Raw genomic sequence first — 21586 nt, 5'->3', positions numbered from 1 at the left:
GGTCCACCAAATATAGTTTATAATTATGTGCTGAAAAGTGAGTTCTGAGTTACAATTACCTTTTTCAGGGTTTTCTAGGTGTAGCAGTGTGATTAGGTTCAGTACTCTCTTTGGTTAGCTCCTCATTTTCGGCGGGAAATAAAACTGGAGACATTTTTATAACTTTCAAACTGTCACTTTTATTATCTCCACTCCTCCAAGCACATTATTCATAGGGTCAAAAACTCTCAATTCTGGCAAAAGGCCATAACTAGAAGAACCAAAACTTTTCCCGTATTCCCAAGGACTCAGTGGAGGGTTCGCCCACACCATTCCCGGTACATTGGTCTTCGAGGAGGAGTACTACTTAGGGCACAAATCATCCCACAACATGAGTGCCTCACCCAGCCCCTCTCATCCGGCTTGTTATAGAAACGGTTATGGGCTATCTCTGTCTCTCTCTGCAGCTCTAACTCACGCGGTGCCACAATCACAGTCCACTCCTGGATCAGGAATTGTGCCGGCCTTCCTCCCTTCAGTTTCGGCTCGGGCAATAGTCCTCCCACCTTTGGGGAAATCTCTCAGCAGTCCTTGAGTCTTAACATATTCAACTTCCCTACTTCTGGCGTCTTCTCTCTTTCTCTCATACTCCTCTAAAACTGAACTGAACTAATGTATCCCTTCCTCACTTATATCCTCCTCCCACACTGTCACCTCTTGCTCTGCCCACCTTCCCTTTTTGTCCTTCTCCATCAGACAGATCTCCACTTTTCCCGCCCTTTCCTCTAATTCAATTTCCTGAGCCTCCTTCGTAACTCATTTCTTTAGTCACTGTCTTTTCTGCATTTTCATTATCTTCTCCTTCTACTGCCTCTATCACCACGGACGGCTCACTCTCGCACACTCCTCCTTCACAAGCAGTTCAGAATTAGTTTACCATTGCTTCCTCCCAGGGGCAACCCGGGACTGTCCCCAAGGCCACACAGGCTGGCTTGTTTGGGAGGTACAGTGGTGAATTGAATTTCCAACCTCTGGTTCTTCAGCCAAATACCTGACTTACTGAACTATCCAGCTGGCTGATCCACTGGTTTTCTGACCGCCTACAGATTTATTTTAGAATCCTATAATTTTTGGCTTTTCTTTATATTTGTGGGATGACTAACTGCAATGATTTTGTGTTCTAGGCTTTTATGCTGCTCTGTGATCTCTTGATGATTTTTAGCCATCAGTTAATGAGTGGGGGCAGGGAAGGCCTCCAGCCTTTGGTGTTTAACCCAGATTCAGGTCTACAATCTGAACTCCTTAGTTTTGTAATGGACCATGTCTTCATTGACCAGGATGATGAGAACCAGAGCATGGGTATGTACTATGTAACTAGATTGGTACCTAAATATAGTCCATAAATACAACAACCAAAAAACCCCTTATCCCTTATAAAAGCATTTACTACTGTATGTCTGCTGCATTGTCTGATTATTTCTGTTCACTTCTAGTTCATTTTATGAAAATATTTATTCCAGTATTGATCTTATTATTGTATTCAAGTAAGACATTTTTGGTTTGCATTCGAGGTTTGTATTATTTACACATGCATTAGTGAGCACGCACTCACACACACACACACACACACACACACACACACACACACACACACACACACACACACACACACACACCTTTCTTTGTTGGTTTGTTTCATTATGGAATCCCTTCCTTGTATTTGGGGAGTTACAACATAGATGCTCCACTGTGCCCGTCTTTTGAGTGTGGAAGGAGGGGTTATCTGTGGCCTGAACTTCCTTGTTGGAGCAAAGGTATAGCTACAGTCTTAACTTTTTGATTTAAGCAGAAGGGGTTTTTCTTCTTTTGGAAATCAGTAGAATTAGTTGATGGTTGTAGATTTTTCAGGCTGTTTGGCCGTATTCTGGAGGTTTTTCTTCTAAACGTTTTGCCAGTCTCTGTGGCCAGCATCTTCAGAGGACAGGAGTTAGAACTCTGTTCTGGTGCAGTGTGTGAGATAGTTGAGTATTTGTAGCTGTGGGATCAGCTTTTTGTCCTTTTCAGGAGACTGGGTAATTATGGTGATCAGGGTGTTTTTTGTTATGGGTGTATTGTTGTGATAAGGGGGAGATGATCTGTCACAGTTTTTCTTCCTCGGTTCGGTGTTGAACATTTTAAAAAACAGGGCCTGGCTTTGGCATCCTTCGCACCCACAGTCTGATTCCAATACATGGATGACACTGTGAAGCTCAATTTCTCAGCACCAAACTCAACTATCTGAATTGGGCCCTACAGGCAAATGACTGTTCCAAAAATGAAATCACAAGAGCCATCAAACCGAGAAAACAACACCAAACTGAAGAAGAAAAACAGCCACCCACAAATGAAGTATTTCTGCCATACATCAAAGGGGTCTGCATGGGGAAACTTTTGAAAAAACACAACCTACAAACCGTATTCAGACCAATCACAAAAATACAACAAATGTTACAGTCAGCAAAGGACAAAAGGGACCCCCTCACCACTGCAGGAGTATACCAGATACCTTGCAGTTGTGGCCAGATATATATTGGGACCACAAAATGCAGCATCTACACCAGAATCAAAGAACATGAAAGACACTGCAGACTAAAACAATGGGAAAAATCGGCAGTAGCTGAACATGCTCTGAAACAAGCTGGACATGAAATCCTGTTTCAAAACAGAGAAGTACTGGACAACACCAGCAATCACTATGTTAGACTACACAGGGAAGCCATTTAAATCCACAAACATCAGCACAGCTTCAACAAAAAAGAAGAAAGTCTAAAGCTTGGCTCCCAGCACTGAAAAATACAACCTGCAAAAAGGTCAACAAACTTTACCCAACCACAAGGACCAGTGATCACTGCACACAAAAGACTAGCTAAGAACACCCGTCAATCACAGTGACAGATCATCTCCCCCTTATCACAATAATCCACCCATAACATGGTGCTGCTATCTCAGAATCATTTAAACCAGGCTTGTCCAACCCACTGCCCAAGGGCTGCATGCGGCCCATGTCAGCTCGTAATGCAGCCCAGTGCAATTTTTTATTTTTAAAGAAATTCCAAAGTTTCAAGTTACACTGCCAGGGCATGTAACAGCAGTAGAGGGGGAGAGAGGGAAGGAAGGAAGGAGTGGGAGGGGAGGGGACAGGGGGGCTGCGTGACTGCATTGCGCCGTCCCTGTCAATAGATGGACCCCCTCCCGGCCCCATAAAGCCGCCGGAGTCGAAGCTGGCAGCCTGTGCTGTCTGAGATTGCAGCTGCCGGTAAGCGCAGTTGGAGCGGGTCTGTGGAGGACGGCTAGGGCTGGCCCCCCATGCGGCCCAAACCAAATGTATGTGCGGCCCAAACCAAATTTTCATCTTCTAATGTGGCCCAGGGAAGGTGAAAGGTTGGACACCCCTGATTTAAACCTTCCAGTCACAATTTAGAAAATTATATGGTATGATTGAGGAACTTGAGCATCAACTTAAAAGACAAAAAAAAATTTTTTTTTACTGTTTAGAAGGAGATGAAGAGGATGAGGCTAATAAAATTGAAGCTTTGCACAAGAGGAGGAACCTTTTGGCTGCTTTTAGCAAGCTTATAATTTATGATATTGTAGACATGCACGCAGCAGCTGATATCTTCAAACATTATATGAAGGTATGTTTCCATAATTTCTTCTTTTCTTGGAAGGGGAAGCCAAATGTATAGCTTAACATATGTACATTGTGATGGTGGCTTTCTTTAAGGGAAAAAATAAAATTGTGAAATTAGAAAGACATGACTTTTGTTGATCACCTTGGAAAAAAGTGAGATCTGCTACTAAATAGGCATTTTCTCTTCCTTTTAGTACTACAATGACTATGGGGATATCATTAAGGAGACATTGAGTAAAACAAGACAGATTGATAAAATCCAGTGTGCAAAAACTCTCATTCTTAGTTTGCAGCAGGTAGGAATCTTTTGCATCACTTTTATTTTCCAAAATGCTTTAAACATGGATATACAATTATACTTTATTTCTTTTACATTCATCTATGTTTAGCCACCATGGCCTGTGATCACAGCATGAAGCTGAACTTTAATATTTATGAGTTGCCGTATAATTTCTTCTAACTAGTGACAAAACTTGGAATAGAGAATTTTCTATTTTCTGTGCCTATATTAAAAAAAGAAGCTGATAACTCCCATTTTGGATTGGCTGGCAAGTCCAATAAAATGATTGTCTCCTGGAATTGTAATTTTTAAAGCAACTTTGAGTAAAAGACTAGTTTCGTTCCTTGATTGCTCTTGAGCTCTGAAGGTTTTTAAGCACTGATTGTTGCTTATACCAACTCCAGTATCACTGTAGACTTCCACTTGAAATGCTTAAGCAGTATCTTTAAGGTTCTAACTACTCAGGTTTTTTTTAGCTATTTAATGAACTTGTTCAAGAGCAAGGCCCTAACTTGGACAGAACATCTGCTCATGTCAGTGGTATTAAGGAGTTGGCCCGAAGGTTTGCTCTTACTTTTGGCCTGGACCAGATCAAGACAAGAGAAGCTGTCGCTACCTTACACAAGTAAGTAACAAGGAATGCTTAAGAAGACAATATACAGTACTTCATATGGGATATCGTAACAGATTTCCACATAAGAATAACAGTGGTGTTCAAACTGTGCTATTGGAATAGCAATTGATAACATACAAATAGGAAATAGTAAAAACAGTAGTAAATAACAGAAGTTACAGGAATTCGAGAATCTTTTGTCACAGCTAATTGTAATGGCCCTGATGGTGTTCTTTGTGTGTGTGTGTGTGTGTGTGTGTGTGTGTGTGTGTGTGTGTGTGTGTGTGTGTGTGTGTGTGTGTGTGTGTGTGTACCTACTCCAATGTAGTAGGTCATATCCTAGGTAGGAATATATACTCCCATCTATCTCAAAATCACATTAAGTGTAGGAGAGGTATAACTCATGTAGTACACACTTTTTGCACACAAAAGGCTCTAATTCAGTTTCTGCAATTCCAGTATGAGACAAGGATTTTTGTGTGTTTCTTGTGTTGAACTGTTTCACCGAGATGACAACCACAGTGTAGCTGGGAAATAGTCACCCTAATATTCACCCAGATGTTCATTTGTATCAGCTATGCGTTTGGTGTTCCCTACTATTGTCAGAATAAAAACATTCACCTGGTGCTTCACTTTGGATTTGTGGAGTTTAAGTAAAATATTTGATAGTAACAAAGAGATACTCTGTGTTAAGGTGCAAATGTAACTGTAAGTAACAGTGTTCTTTGCATTGCATTATAGGGATGGCATTGAATTTGCCTTTAAGTATCAGAATCAGAAAGGACAGGAGTATCCACCTCCTAACCTTGCTTTTTTGGAAGTACTTAGTGAATTTTCTTCTAAACTTCTGCGGCAAGACAAAAAGACAGTGTAAGTATTTTGCTAATTACGTACAATCTGACTTCATTGACATGTATTCATCGAGATAAAATGCATATATTAGGAGTTCCTATAAATAAGTTTTGAATCCATAAGTGTTTAAATCCTATGGTACCAAGGGAAGTGTGGTGCCTTCTCAATGGCAATGTTTGTGTTACTAGTAGTACTTGCGACATTCTAAACTGTCAGCCCCAAATACCCACATAAGGCAAACTGATGAGTCTCAGACTTGCACCAGACCCTGAGCACAAGGCAGAGGTAGGTCTGAGCCTTCGGCATGCATGTACAGCGACTCTCTTCTTCCATTTCAAAATTGTATGCTTCCTGATATTCCTTGATATGCAGTCTAAAATGTGTCAGTGTGATAATTAAAAATTCAGATTATGAGGAAACAGGATTTTCTACTGTATTTTTTATTATTCAAGATGTTATGTGTTCTTTTGCAGTCCCTCTAATTCCTATTGTGAACTTAAGCATAGAGAGGTTCTTCAGTGATGTTTGTAAGAAAGGTTCTCTGTTCTGTTGGTTGCTGAATAACCATGAAAACATGTGGTATGACTTAACAGATTTTGCACATCATTGTGCTGTACAGTAGGTAAAGGTTAATTTTTGGACCTTTCCAAATAGGAGAACTAAAACCCCAAATTATAAGACTTTATGCAACATATTTCTGGTATACATGAAAGGTGATGGTTAATTATGATGGAAGTTACACTATAGTTATACAGCACTATTTTACTCATATTTGTATCTTTTCTCCTTTCTTCTCCCTGCTACCTCCCCAGTCACACCTACTTGGAGAAATTCCTAACAGAACAGATGATGGAAAGAAGGGAAGATGTATGGCTTCCATTGATTTCCTATAGAAATTCATTAGTTACAGGTGGTGAGGATGATAGGATGTCTGTGAATAGTGGAAGCAGCAGCAAAGCTTCTTCAGTGAGAAATAAGAAAGGCCGACCTCCACTTCATAAGAAAAGGGTTGAGGGTAAGTATGGCTTTGAAGAATGCATATTATGCTGCGGACCAGGCTTGTGTTAGATTAAAAATGTATTATTTTCTGTGGCCTTATATTTGAATACTTCTCAGTAGCTTAAGGTGACTTCTCTAATTGAGCTCATATCTATTAGCAAATTAGATAGGTGTTAGACTTTTATCAAGGCATTCCTTAGTGGATATGGAAAAAGCAAAGTTTTATAATTGTGAGAGTTCTTCCCAATAAAATTGATCAAATGAAAGATTTCAATTTTTTGAAGCTTTTAGTGGTTTTGAATCTTTTTCATAGTGTAGTTTTACACTGCACAAGTAAAATATAAGTTCCTGTGCATTTTTCACATGATTAGGTTTTAATATAGATCCTACATTTCCAGCAGCAAGTTGCTCTTTAGCACTGAACTTCAATTCTTTTGACTGCTTATATTTTTGTGTACTTAAGAACTTAAATCCCTTTTTAAATCAGGATGTACATTTGAACAGGATAATCTCAAATCTGTTAAAGCAAAGAGCAGCCTATACTATATGTTCTTGTCTCTATGAAAGATGCTTAGAATGGGGGAAATCTAGGTTGGATGAGATTTCTTGCAAGTTTGATCTCTGTTTCCAGACTTGGCCATTTGAAGTTTTTGAAGAAGTAAGTGCAGAATTGATGATCATCTTTATATAAGTGGTTCCTGTGCCATTTTTTAGGATTATGCCTTTTTGAAGTGGTGTTTATTATAAGAAGAAAATAAATGTTTGTAAGCAAATATATTTGAGGAAGAAATTTGATGAAGACAGATGTTCTTTAGGAAGAGTCACCTGCATCTTAGTCAAAAACAGCCTTTAAAAATAGGTATATTTTAAGTTACTGTTTAAACCTTGATTAAATGAGAGAGCAGTTAAAGAGAAACACAGATCAGTTGGACGGGCATTTCAAAGTTTAAGTGCCATTGTAGAGAAGAATTTCTCTAATGTTGCTTCATAACATAACTAATCCAACTGAGAATCACATAAGCAAGGCATTGGGAGCCTTTTGTCTCTTCCAGTTGTTGGTATAAATTACCCAGGGCTTGAAAAATGCACTTGTTCACTCACCAGTGACAAGTGAAAAATGCTACTCGACAAGTCACAGCTCTCTCCCTGCCTGCCTCCTTCCCCTCTGCCTCTCTCTCTCTCTCTCTCTCTCTCTCTCTCTCTCTCTCTCTCTCTCTCTCTCTCTCTCTCTAATCCTGCAGTCCTGTCCTCCCCCCTCCCATTGCAAAAGGAAAACTGCCCTCTTCTCGCGAGAAGAGAGTTTGAGCGGTATATAGAGATATAGCTCTGCAGGAGAATGTAGAGTAGTCCCATGCTGGAGAATATGGAGATTCCCTGCTCCCAATTTCATCCATACGAGGACACATCCTGGGGTGGGAGGGAACCTTGACTTCTTAATGTCAAGTGTGGGGGATAATTAATTTATTTTTTTAATTGTTATTTTCATTTTGATATTTTATTTTTATATTTAATTTATGTTTGCTTATTTTATGTATATCATTTACATGCTTACTTATGGTTAATTTTTTTCTCTCTGTTACTTGGTTTATTTGCATTAAGTTAATTTTGCTTTTTATTTCCTTTTCCCCTTTTTCTTCCCTCCTCCCCCTTTTTTCCTCCCCCTCTCTCCCTTCCCCTTGGTGACATGGAATGGAAGGCCTGCCCTCCCAGCGAGGGCCCCCAAAATATTTCTGTGATCACGGGTAGAGGAAGATATGGCGTTGGCACAGTCCCTACTCGTGTAAGAAGAACGATGAACAGATGCTTGAAGGCTGTCCATTGTTCTGAGACTGTGACCAACCCTCAGTATCGAGGCAGCCAGACCAGTCATTCTTCCACTCTACGCCTGGTGTTGTTGAATGCCAGGTCTGCATCCAATAAGGCCCAGGTACTCCATGACCTTATCCTGGAGGAGGATGCAGACCTGGCATGCATAACCGAAACATGGATAGGCAGAGAGGGGGGTCCACCACTAGCACTCATCTGTCCGCCCCATTATGCTGTCCAACACCAGGGTAGACTGGAAGGACGGGGGGGGGGGCAGTTGCCATTGTTTATAAATCCATCTTGGAGGTTACGAGGCGCTCCTCGGTGGTAAAGCCGGGTCTGGAGGCTCTCCACGGGTTGATTGGGGCCAGAGACAGTATTGGGATCTTGCTGGGCTACCATGCTCCCCACGACCCAGCCATTTCCCTACCGGAGCTGGTGGACTTTGTCTCCGCGGCACTGTTGGGTTCCCCGAAGCTGTTAGTTTTGGGGGATTTCAACGTGCATACGGGGGCAGAGATTTCCGGACCTGCTCTTGAGTTCTTGGAGACCATGGCCTTCTTGAACATGTCCCAACATGTCAACGGCCCCACCCACGTGGGCGGCCACACACTTGACCTGGTCTTTTCTTCCAATTGGAGTGAGAGTGGTCCGATAGTGACTGACCTCGAGTCGATTCCTTTGTCATGATTGGATCGCCACCTAATAAAATGTAACCTCAACATGGCCCTCCCCCCTCGCAGGGAGCAGGGACCTATTGTTATGGTCTGCCCTCGAAGGCTACTGGATCCGACTGGATTCCAGGATGCCATGAGAGGTGTTACGGCTGACCTGGCTGGCGCTCCTGTCGAGGCTCTGACCAGCAGCTGGTTTGCTGCGGCGGCTAGAGCTGTAGACACGATCGCACCTAAACGCCCTCTCCAATGCAGAGCTCACCCGGCGCCCTGGTTTAACCAGGACCTCCGGGTGTTGAAGCGGATTAGGAGACGGCTAGAGCGCAAATGGAAAAAGAACCCGACGGATTATAATTGGATAGCTGTTAAGGTCGCCATTAACCTTTACCTGGCTAAGGTAAAGGCTGCCAGTCGATCACACTTCGCTAACTGGATAAGTGAAGCTTCCAACCAGCAGGCGGAATTATTCCGTATAGTGCGCAACCTATCCGGAATTGGTCCGGGTGATGGGCCTCCCCCTGGTTTTTCTCCGGACCAATTTGCAGCATTTTTAAAATCTAAAGTGGAGGCCATCTGCTCTGTCTTGCCCGGAAATTTTTGATTCCTTTCAGCCAGTTACACCTGATACTGTGGCCAGGGCGCTTGATCGCTGTCGTGCCACCACCTCCTCCCTTGACCCTTGCCCGGCCTGGCTAATCAAAGCGGCCAGGCCTACAACAACGGAATGGGACACTGTAATAATTAATGGGTCTTTCCTGGAGAGCAGGTTCCCATCTGCCCTCAAGGAAACACTCATTAGGCCCATTAGGAAGAAACCAAGCTTGGCAGCGGACGAAATTGGCAACTATAGGCCCGTCGCCAACATTTCTTTCCTAAGCAAGGTAGTTGAGAGGGTGGTGGCCGACCAGCTTCAAGCGCACCTGGATGAAACAGATGCCCTGGATCCATTTCAGTCGGGCTTCAGGCCACACCATGGTACAGAAACGGCATTGGTTGCCCTGTGTGATGACCTACTGAGGGAGGCCGACAGGGGAAATGTGTCCCTGCTGGTCCTCCTCGATATCTCAGCAGCCTTCGATACCATTGACCACGGTATCCTCCTGGGGAGGATCTCTGAGTTAGGAATTGGGGCCTTGCTCTGGCCTAACTCCATTCCTTCTTGGAGGACCATCTCCAGAGAGTACAGCTTGGGGAGAATGTCTCGGTGCCGGGGAATCTCAATTGTGGGGTTGCACAAGGGTCAATTATCTCCCCAATGCTGTTTAACATCTATATAAGCCGCTGGGAGGGGTCATTCGGGGATGTGGAGCTCGGTGTCATCAGTACGCCGATGATACACAGCTCTACATCTCCTTTCCACCTACCGCAGGAGATGCCGTTCTGTCCCTTCAGCGCTGCCTGGAGACCGTACTGCAATGGATGCAGGAGAACGGGCTAAGGCTGAACCTGGACAGGACGGAGGTACTGAGGGTGGGTGTCCCCACAGTGGGGGGTTTGGGAAACTCCCTCTCTTTTGGGGGGGTGACCCTCCCTGCCAAGGATGGGGTCCGCAGTTTGGTGATCCATCTGGACCCGGCGCTTACTATGGAATCCCAGGTGGCGTCTGTGGTCCGAACCGCCTTGTATCATCTTAGGCGGATAGCCCAGCTGCGGTCCTATCTTGATGTGGGGGCCCTCACTACCTTGGTGCATGCGCTCGTAACCTCAAGATTAGACCACTGTAATGCACTCTACGTGGGGCTGCCTTTGAGGCTGCTGCGGAAACTTCAGGTGGTGCAGAATGCTGCGGCCAGACTTCTCAGTGGTGTGGAAAAATACCAACACATCTCACCCACTCTGGCCGCATTGCATTAGCTGCCCATCCGATTCCGCACCGTCTTCAAAGTGTTGACGCTTACATACAAAGCCCTCAATGACTTAGGGCCTCAATACTTGGCGGAACGCCTACTTCCACCAAGATCTACCTGTGTCACTCGCGTGAGTCAGGGGGTGAGGCTGAGGAGCCTAACGCCTAGGGAGGCCCGGAAAGAAAAGACAAGAAATCGGGCCTTCTCGGTGGTGGCTCCTCGCCTCTGGAATAACTTACCACCTGATATCCGCGCGGCTCCCTCGCTGGGTATTTTTAAAAACCAACTAAAAACACTGATGTTTCGGCAGGCCTTCCCCTCAGCCAATCCCTGACTTTCCCTTTCTTACCTTTTCTAGTGTCTGTCCCATTTGTCTAAAGTTCTCCCCTTATTTAAAACTGTTTTTATTTACATTGTCATGTTATTGTTGTAAGCCACCTAGAGTGGTCTTAATCGACTAGATAGGTGGGATATTAAATAAATAAATAAATAAATAAATAAATAAATAAATAAATAAATAAATAAATAAATAAATAAATAAATAAAGAGACTGGGCGCTTTTGCTTTCAGTTTTATTTTTGCTGTAGACATTCAAAGGAAAGGCATTCAAAATACAAGATTCATGACCCACAGGCATGCAGGTAATAAAGCAACCCAAGTCTGAAGGTATAAATCAGTGATTCCCAATCCCAATAAATTGCAAGGCTATAGTCCGGTTGTGCTGACTGGTGAAATTTTTGACTGACTGGTGAGACATTCTAAAATTTTTCAAGCCCTGAAAATACCTATAGTTGAGGAACTATGTGCTTACATGTTTTTGGTGGAGTATGACAAATGGGTTTCTTTTCATACTCAAGAGTATAATTTTGAAGGGGGAAGCAGAAACAGTGAAACAAAAGGGAAGCTAATGCTTGTTTTCTGAAAAAATCTTGGGAAGCTACTTTATGTTGAGTCCAAGCTATCTAACAGACCATACCTGCCTCTATAAGCCTGCCCAGTTCTTAAGATCATCAGTGAAGGCCTTTCTCTTGGTCACACCACCCTCATGAGTGTGCTTGGTGGAAACACAGGAGATGGCCTACTCTATCACTGCTCCCAGACTCTGGAACTCCCTCCTACAGGAAGCTAGGCTAGATTTGGTTTATGGTACAGAATCATTGGGTGATTCCTGGAATCACTGTGTACCCTGTTCATAACCCCCAGCTCTGAAATAATTAGCTCCTTAAATGTGCCAACTGGTAGAGAAAGAAGGGCAGGCTCCTATGTGAAATTTTCCTAAGACTTATGGAAGAAGTAGCTTTGATTTCTTTATGTGCTAATTATTATTTTATACCCTGTATTGATTTGAGCTTGTTGGTAAATGCTGCCTATTTGATATATTGCATTTTTAAAATTAATGGTGGGGTCATTTCTCCTGAACCATTGTGAACTTACATCCTTTTATTTTGATTGCCAGACCAATCAGAATAAAGAGAGCTGCCAGATTTGTGTCTACATTAGCCACCCCGAGTAGACATGGTCTAGAGGGGCGGGGTAAAAATCAAATAAATAAATAAATAAATAAATAAATAAAATACATTGAATCTGCATTGCTTAATTTTTGTGGTTGCATAAACTAATCTTGCCTTTAAATTAGATTTTATGGTTATTTGGGATGCTTTCATGGAGAGCCAGTCTCTTATGAGCTTGAGTACAGTATTTTATGAGCTTCACAGTTAAAGGTTTTATCAGTATATCAGTATTTCTGCTTCTGCAGAATTTTATTTGATTCTGTGTTAAGTATTACAGAAAACTCAACATCGCTAGGCAAAGATTTTTCTGCTTTTAACCTCCTCCTATCCCAGTAATCAATATCAGATATATTCAAGTTCATATCTTGCCATTCCATGTGATTTGAGTAAAGTGGACAAATTAAACATGCACGTAATAGTCATGATTTTTTTTAAAATGTGAACATCTAAAATGCAAGCCCTTGACATTCACAGCTGTGCCACTGCACTTGCTCCATAATATGTAGTTAGGTAACCTTTCCAAAACAAAACATGAGAAAATGATTTTTCTGCACACTAAAGCATAGGAAAGCAGTTCTTATGTGAAATACAAATGCACATTATTTCTATAGTCTGTAATACCTTTTCCCAACCTGATGCCCTCCAGATAACCTGCAACAGTTATCATTATAATTTCTTCTAAATGTTTTTTTCTGTACAGATTGATACTATATTAATGTAATTAAGATCTATAATTGTGTGATACCATAGTAATAGTTGATTGTCTTGTACCAGATGAAAATCTTGAAGGCTCCTGGCTGAATAGGAATGATAGCATCCAAACTCCTGGTCCTTTACAGACGCCACAGCTCACTTCAACAGTGCTAAGAGAAAATACTCGACAGATTGGGGAGCAAATCCAGGAGCATGAGGCAGAACCTGGATCTGAACAAGATTTTCTACACAAGTACGTACCAATGAAATGTGCCTGCAGTGACAGAAAATTAATGTTAGACATGCTGCAGTGAACATTTTATCTATTTAAAAAAAAGACCACTTGGGATTATGGAATGTTTTAAAGTAATGTAAGTGTAGTCTGTCTGTGATTACTTTTTCAGATTTAAGTAAAAAGATAAAATGAATACTGTAGTTTAATATGTAGTCTGGAATCCTCTTGCTTAGTGCAATGAGTTGTAGTAGAATAGGCCCATTGAATGAGTGGAGATTTGGTGAGTCAGCTACACAAAAATTCCATTGATTCGATGGGTCTTGTCTAGTGACTTACTTTAGCATGGTACATCACAGTTAGAATCAATGGAACCTCTGAAGGAATCAATTCACAAAATCTTCAGTCATTCAATAGGCCTGCTCTATTGCAACTTACCTTACGAAGCAAGAGAATTTCATCTAATATTTAAAACAACTCCAATTGAGTATCTCCCTCTCATTCATCCACCTGTCAAACATCCATGGCTGAAGCCACCAGGAGTATAAGCAGCAGCATTGTGCTATAGCTCCATTTATGGGTATTGAACTCCAACATATGTGGATTGTGCTGAGTTAAGAAACAGCATACTAGACGTGCAGTACTTTCAAATTCATATCTCAGCAAAATTAACAGGGTGAACCATGATAGCACTGGGTGAGAACTCTATGTATAGTACCTGTATAGAACACATGGTGGGAAATACATAACAGTTTTAATTGTCTGCTACTGTCTGAAATCCTGTTCCTGCAGCTATGCCAGTGGAAGGCTGATGATGTAATCAGTGCAGGTGATTTTCAGAAATTAAATATATCCTGCTTCTGTCCCACAGGCCCCATGTAATCCTGTTCATTGTTTGGAAGCTGTGGGAATTGCAGGACAGGAGGATGAAATCTTTAATTACTAAAAATTGCCACTGGAAGCAATATCATCTGGGTGGCAGAAATTTTTTTGGTAATTAAAGACTAGCAATTCTCATTCCATGGTTCCTATAATTGCCAAACAGTGAATTGGATTAGACAGGAGCTACGGCAGCAAGAATAAAGTGTTTAATTTCTAATGCTGTTGACATTCAGCTTTCCATAGGTGTGGCTGAACAGGATTTCAGCTGTTGTTTTTTACTGGTAGTAGTATTAGAAGCAGTAATTTTGTCAGGATATTTTTTTTTCATTACAAGCTACCTTAATTACACAAGAACCCCAAAATGCAGGAAAATAAATGAAATAATAGACGATATTTTAAAACTAAACAAACAGTTACACTTTTAAGGATGTCACAGGATAACTCTTAAAGCTGTTTGATACTTCTACTGTGTTTCCCCAAAAATAAGACAGGGTCTTATATTAATTTTTGCTCCAAAAATGCATTAGGGCTAATTTTCAGGGGATGTTTTATATTTTGCATGTACAACAATCTACATTTATTCAAATACAATCATGTCATCTTTTTCTGGTTGCTGCACAATGGTAGAGGGAAGGTTTTCACTTAACTGGGGCTTATTTTTGGGGTAGGGCTTATATTACGAGCATCCTGCAAAATCATACTAGGGCTTATTTTCAAGTTAGGTCTTATTTTCGGGGAAACAGGGGTAAATGTTTCTTTAAAATAACCAAATGGGCAGAGGTTGCATGGCTTGTCATGAAGATACAACAGACAATAAGCTGAGATACTTGTGTAGTCACAATCCATGTACCAAAAGCAATTAGAGGAAAATACTACATTTCTTCTTTGTGGCCTCTGTGAATGCACACAATTGGGTTGTTCTGTGCCTGCGCAGGACCTGTTGGACGTTTCTAGAGCTTAAACACATGTGGTTAGTTGGACATTCCCCTGTAGAGCGCATGCTCTGCCTGCCAGGGGTCCCCTCAGTTCCTTTTAGCCGCTACTTAGATTTGACCTATTTCGGAGAGAGTTAGAGGGATTGAGCGTTTACTGCGATTGGTAGTTGCTTCTTCTGTTATTTCAGTCACTTTTTTTGTTGGACGTTTCCCCTCTAAATTTATTTGTTCTACCTTCGATTTGATTCAGTTTTTTCTCTTTCCCCATTTTTGCCAGTTCCCCTCCTTTCCCCCCATCTCCCCTCCAATTTTCCCTTTTCTTTTATGGGGCCACCCAGGCCTTTCAAGCGGTGTGTACTTTGTAATAACAAGATCCCACTCACTGATGGCCACAACCATTGCCTTTTCTGTCCCGGGGAACAGCACCTAACACACTCTTGTCCCAAGTGTAAAAGGCTCACGAAGCCTGCACTTAAGCTGCAATGTCAGAGGCTGCAATCTTACCTTTGGGAGAAATTCCTCAATCCACCTTTGGTTGCCATGGACACTGTACTGTCCCCAGATCGTCGACCTGATGACCAAGAGCCTCCTAGACCGGTCTCTAGTTCAATGATTCCTTCTCCTCACCAAGTGGAGAAGTCGAAGTCTACCTCAAGACCGAAGTCGACATCAACATCGAGGACCTCAGCTCCATCAACTGAATCATCCAAAAAGAAAAAAGCCTACTTAAAAAAGCCTAAGAAATTGTCGAAATCTACTCAGATTCAACCATCCCAATCAACACTTCCGTCCCCAATTTTCGGGCTCAGACTCATCTCATCACTTTTGAAAACACCGGGCAAAGAGTCGACACTTGTCACCAGTGCAGTATTACCCTACACACAGAGATTATTATTACTACCCAGAATCTTCTCAGTATCAACCACGAGAAGATCTCAGAAATCGATAACTACCAACAGTATGATCCGTATTTCCCCGAAGACTTACCAGAACAAATTTACTGCACCGAACCCAAGAGAGTCTGATATGCTTTGCCATATCCACCTCGATACTCACCTTCTGTGTTTCCATCACCACCTCAATACTGACACTGTTCCCACTCATTCTTCTAAACATCCTCCCCCTCAAAACACATTACGGCCACTTATAACAGTCCTCCTCCTGATACAGAAAGGTACTCTAAACCCAAGTACCCCTGCTTCGCAACAGCCTTCTTCAACAATTCTGCACATCAAAATCTCGACATCAATCTCCATGCTCTGAATCGTCGATATCAACCCACGATTCAGCATCTGATATTTCTCCAGAATCACCCTCCAATTTACCCACTCCAACATCTGCTGTAGCAGGAAATTATCGACCCTCACCTTTGGAAGATTTGTACTCCCAGCTAGTGATGAGGATGGCTAGGTCCCTACAATTAGAAATCAAGGAACCACCACCTCCTAAACAAGACTTAGTTTTTGATGATACAGTGGAGTCTCGACTTATGGTCGGCTCCACTTACAGACTTTTCGACATCTGGACTTCTCCGGCCGCAAGATTTCCAATCGACTTGTGGAGGATCGACCTACGGACCAGAAGAGGGAGGCAGGGAAAGTGCCAAATTCAAATTTGGCGCTTTCCCCACCTCCCCCTTCCAGTTCGTAGGCCGCAGATCTGCCTCTGGATGTCTTCCAGGGCTTCTCCGCCGCCATGGGAGGCATCTTGGAGGTCCCCGCTGCTGCTGATCATGCCTCCGAAGCACAATCGGAGGTGGGGGGACCTCCGAGAGGCCTCAGATGGCGGCGGGGAAGGCCTTCGGAGGTCCCTTGCCGCCACCGCTGCCGTTGGGAGCTGCGCCGCACTGGGTGATCCCGGCCATGCTCAGACTCCTGGACTTCCCCAGCTGCCACTGCTGCTGGGAGCCGAGCAGTAGCGGCGGCAGGGGACGTCCAGGAGTCCGAGCATGGCCGGGATCACCTGCCGCAGCTCGGCTCCCAGCTGCAGCGGCGGGGGACCTCTGGAGGCCTTCCCCGCCGCCATGGGAGGCCTCTTGGAGGTCCCCCCCACCTCCGATAGTGCTTCAGAGGCACAATTGGCGGTGGTGGGGGACCTCTGAGAGGCCTCCCATGGCAGCGGGGAAAGCCTCCGGAGATTCCCCCCCCCCCGCCGATGCAGGCTTTCCCAGGGTGGACGGGCCTACCAGGGGAGGGCTTTCCACGGTAGGCCTGGTCTACCAGGCTTTCCCGGGCAGTAGACTGGGGCTACCGGGGGAAGCCCTCCCCTGGTAGACCTGTCCACCCTGGGAAAGCCTGCGTCGACGGGGGTGGGGGAACTTCAAGAGGCCTCCGGCAGCGGCGCCAAAGCCCTTGGAGTCCTCCAGAAGCGGCGATGGTGGTGGTGGGGGACCCCTGGAAGGCTTTGTCCAACAGCCATTCCATCAACCACACCGCACATACAAGCCACAAATGCAGGATAGACCATATTCCGACCCGTCAACGTCTTCTGCACCATCCTTTCGACCCCCAGCAACAGCAACCATGTCGACAACCCTTTCAACGCCAACAGAAGAAGGGTAAGCAGTACCAATAAACCCCTTCCATCTTCTACCACTATTTCCACTCTGTTTCAAATCAGGTTATACCCTTTCCTCAGTGCATGGCATCAAATCACTAAGGACCAATGGGTCCTTTCGATTATCAAAAAGGGCTAGTTCATCGAATTTCAGCATACTCCACCATTCACTGTCATTAAAAATACTCCCAACTCGTTGGCACTTCAAGAAGAAATTTCCCTTCTTCTCTAAAAACAAGCCATAATCTCCATCCCTTCCTCTGCCCTGCATTATGGTTTCTACTCTAGATACTTCACTGTACCGAAAAAGAACGGAGGACTCCATCCCATCCTTGACCTTAGAAACCTCAATAAATTCATTCGGCCTAGACATTTCAGAATGCTATTACTCGACGCTATCATTTCTCTCCTTTCACAGGGAGACTGGTTTGTTGTCATCAATCTCCAAGACATGTATTTTCACATCTCTGTCCATCCAAGTCACCACAAATTTTTTCGATTCCAATTCAACGGCATCTTGTACCAGTTCTGTTCTCTTCCATTCAGACTCTCCACAACACCGAGGACCTTCACCAAGTGTATGGCACCAGTTGCTGCCTACCTCCGCCTTCAGGGAATCACTATATTCCCTTATATAGATGATTAGCTTATAGTCTCTGCTTCCTACCACGATGCTGTCAGAGCTACCCAAATTACTCTCGATACTCTTCAAGACCTCGGTCTCAAGGTGAACCATGCCAAATCCCATCTCAAACCATCACAAACAGTCACCTATATAGGGGCATACTTTGATTCCCTACAAGCCAAAAACTTTCTCCCTTACGAGAGAATAATCAAACTCAAACAGGCTATACAGCCGTTCCAACCTCATGCTTCAGTATCAGCTCATCAAGCCCAACACCTCCTCGGGCTCATGGCTTCCACTACCGCCGTTATCCAGCATGCCAGATTAAAGATGAGGTCAGTCATGGTACCTCTTCCTGTTCGACCCCAGGACACATCACCCATCCAGACACCTCAGGGTCACAAGCGAACTAGCCCAACAACTTACATGGTGGACATTTCTCCCACATCTTCTTGTCAGAAGACCCTTCTCCCCTCTCCAGCTCACGATACAGGTTACCACGGATGCCAGCCCATTGGGATGGGGGCACCCACTGTCGGCCTCACAGGATCCATGGACTCTGGACAAAACAAGAGCAGTCATTACACATCAACCACCTAGACCTCTTACCTATTATCAAACTTCCCATGCCTTCCTACCCATCATTGCAGGACACACAGTCCAACTTGCTATGGACAATACAACAGCTCTCGAGTGCATGCTCCACATGCTTGATGTTAGATGTTCCTTGGCCTTTTACATTGACAGAACCAAATTGTTTAGGAAAGCATCAAGGCTCTTCCTATGTTTTCATAGCCCTAATAAAGGTTCACCAGCTTCACCTCAAATGTTGGCTAGATGGATTGTTCAGACAGTTTCACTGGCAGGCAAAACACCACCTGAACCCTTGAAGGCTCAATCAACTAGAGCACTATCTACCTCCACTGCCTTCCAATGAGTAATAGAAATCTCTCACATCTGCTGTGCAGCTGCATGGTCCAATCCATCAATGTTTGTCACACATTACCATTTAGATTCTGCTTTCAGCAGAGCTGTATTGACTTCTTTTCTACCATGACGTCCCACCATCCGGTAAGTGAGCTTGCCAGTCACCCAATTGTGTGCATTCATGGAGGCCACAAAGAAGAAAGAGAGGTTACTTACCTGTAACCATGGTTCTTCTTGTGGTCCTTTGTGAATTCACACATCCCACCCTGGCTCCCCTCTGTCTGTCATGTTGTCCTCTTATATAGCTCTTTGACAGCGGCAGACTCTTTTGGGATCTGAGGGGACTTCTGGCGGGCAGAGCATGCGCTCCACGGAACATCCCACTAATCACATATTTTCAAGCTCTAGAAACTTCCAAGAGGTCTTGCGCAGGTGCAGAGCAACCCAGTTGTGTGAATTCACAGAGAACCATTAGAAGAACCATGGTTACAGGTAAGTAACCTCTCTTTTTCCCCAGCAGCTAAATATTTTGCTTTTGAAATACTGTAGCCTTAACAGAAGCTATATAGTGTGCCATCAGTATAGTGCTCCTTCTGTTACAGGTGTATTTGTAGTCTTTGAATTGATTTTTGGGGTGAAGGGGATTTGGTAAAGCATGGCTTGATTTCTAAAACAAGTTAACTTCTAATCATTCATGAAGAGAAGCTTACCCATCTTATCCACTTGCATGATCCCTTCTCCTAGCTTAGAATTCAAAGCCTATCCTGAACAAAATTACTGAAATCACTCAGGAGGATAGTTGTGTGGGAGAGGAGAGAAAAACCCCAAGTACTTTAAGGGTACTTAAAAATTACTTCAGTGTTGTTGAATGTAAGCCCCTGAAAGCAAGGCATTATTATTTTGTCCTTTTAACATTTTATAGTAATTCTTAATAATGGAAAATATTCAAAATTTAGTTACATTTTAGTGCACAAGCAGAGATTCTTATTATGTGCTTTTCAAAAAATAATTAAAATGAGAACATGATGAGGATTTGAGTCACAGGTGCCCTGGTCGTATTCTGAAATCCACATGTTGTAATTGTGCTTCGAGGTAGTTGAAGATAAATGTACTACATCAGCTATTGACGTTGAAACCAATTTCTCTCTTAAGTCCTCAGATGCAGATATCTTGGTTGGGCCAGCAGAAGTTAGAAGACCTAAGTCGAAAAGACAGGACGGGAATGAGCTACATGAAAGGAAGAAGTGGTGTAAGGCATGCAGTGTAAGTGTTAATACTCCAATGTTGACGATGCAGGCTAATAAATAGAAATTGCTTAGCTATATTGCAGTACCCACTCTGGTTTTTTTCCTTGTCCTTAAGCAACCTTTCTGTTTTGTACTGCAGCAGGCTGGCATTAATTCATTGGCATTTCATACCACCATTCATTTTTAAAAGTCCGCAAGTGATTTAAAGTAAACTTGATACTTATCCATGAAATTATAAAGTCAGCAGGAATACAGGTGATACATTTGACCTTATTATCAATGGGTTAATATTTCTTCTGTCTCCCAATAAGGCGAGGTCTGATGGAGGATGATGCTGAGCCAATCTTTGAAGATGTGATGATGTCTTCACGGGGTCAATTAGAGGACATGAATGAGGAATTCGAGGACACGATGGTCATTGATCTAGTCAGTAAACCACACTTTCAAATTCAACTTTAGCTGTGAAACAAAGAGATGGTTAGGCCGGATTTCCAAATTTTAGATGATATACTGTCACTTCCTAAATGTATTTCTATTCTATTTTATTTGTAGCCCACATTCCCTTCCTATCTCATTTTAGTTCCTTTTACCACCGATATTTGGAAATTCTTCTAAGTATGAATTTGAAAACTGTAGACTGCTGTTCAGCTATACATCAATATGGGAGGTGGAGGTAGTTCCATTTGTAAGCCTCTGGCATGGGAGTGATCAGCATTCATGAGCTTATCACCCACTTGCCTGTTTAACTGAAAATTAGCTTTAGAAGTACTAGATGAGCACTAGCTGTCTTAGACATCAAATATAGTCCATTTACTTGGTCCACTGATGATTTCCTGCCTGTCTTATATTGTTGCAGATTGTACATTTATTTTCTTTCTCAACAGATACACTTTGAAAGAGTTTGGCTATAATGGGAAACCTGTGTGAAGTTGTTGTTGGAATAAATATTTCTAGGTGTCAGCTTGTCCAGGTTTCAATCCACCACTGCATATTTCATGGGTTTCAGGAAACTGTTTTATTTCCATTGCGAGAAGAAATAAATCTTAGTAGGCTATAGTTTGAGATTTAGAATGCTGTAGTGCAGCGATGGCAAACCTATACCACGTGTGCCATAGCTGGCATGCAGAGCCCTTTCTGCAGACACACGAGAAATAAGTTGCCGGATTGCTCCCCCCCCCATGCAGCTGTAGCTGTGGTGCTGGCACTTCAACAGGTGGCGGGCCAGGATCCGGAGCAGCTGGCACTGGTGGCAGATCCG

The 21586-nt window shown here is 43.2% G+C and overlaps 1 protein-coding gene and 1 long non-coding RNA gene across 6 annotated transcripts in view; one reads left to right on the top strand and one right to left on the bottom strand.

Moving 5' to 3' along the window:
* Positions 1 to 21586, top strand: part of STAG1 (STAG1 cohesin complex component) — a 249125-nt gene that overhangs the window by 224919 nt on the left and 2620 nt on the right. For all 5 annotated transcript variants that reach the window (XM_072995831.2, XM_072995830.2, XM_078389310.1 and 2 more), the window contains 9 exons: positions 1164 to 1338; positions 3514 to 3653; positions 3844 to 3945; positions 4406 to 4554; positions 5284 to 5412; positions 6207 to 6409; positions 13006 to 13177; positions 20234 to 20344; positions 20640 to 20754. In XM_072995831.2, coding sequence (XP_072851932.1) covers positions 1164 to 1338; positions 3514 to 3653; positions 3844 to 3945; positions 4406 to 4554; positions 5284 to 5412; positions 6207 to 6409; positions 13006 to 13177; positions 20234 to 20344; positions 20640 to 20754 — 1296 coding nt within the window. The remainder of the gene's footprint in view (positions 1 to 1163; positions 1339 to 3513; positions 3654 to 3843; positions 3946 to 4405; positions 4555 to 5283; positions 5413 to 6206; positions 6410 to 13005; positions 13178 to 20233; positions 20345 to 20639; positions 20755 to 21586) is intronic.
* LOC140706002 (uncharacterized) lies at positions 13909 to 20235 on the bottom strand. The gene is made up of 3 exons (XR_012085674.2): positions 20042 to 20235; positions 18581 to 18713; positions 13909 to 15670 (listed from the first exon to the last, which is right to left on the bottom strand). It is a non-coding gene; the product is annotated as an uncharacterized LOC140706002 (long non-coding RNA).

This window comes from Pogona vitticeps, chromosome 3 (genome assembly GCF_051106095.1).
Source record: "Pogona vitticeps strain Pit_001003342236 chromosome 3, PviZW2.1, whole genome shotgun sequence".
Taxonomy (NCBI): domain Eukaryota; kingdom Metazoa; phylum Chordata; class Lepidosauria; order Squamata; family Agamidae; genus Pogona; species Pogona vitticeps.
Note: the sequence above shows the minus strand (reverse complement) of the source record. Positions and strands in the feature narration are given on the sequence as shown.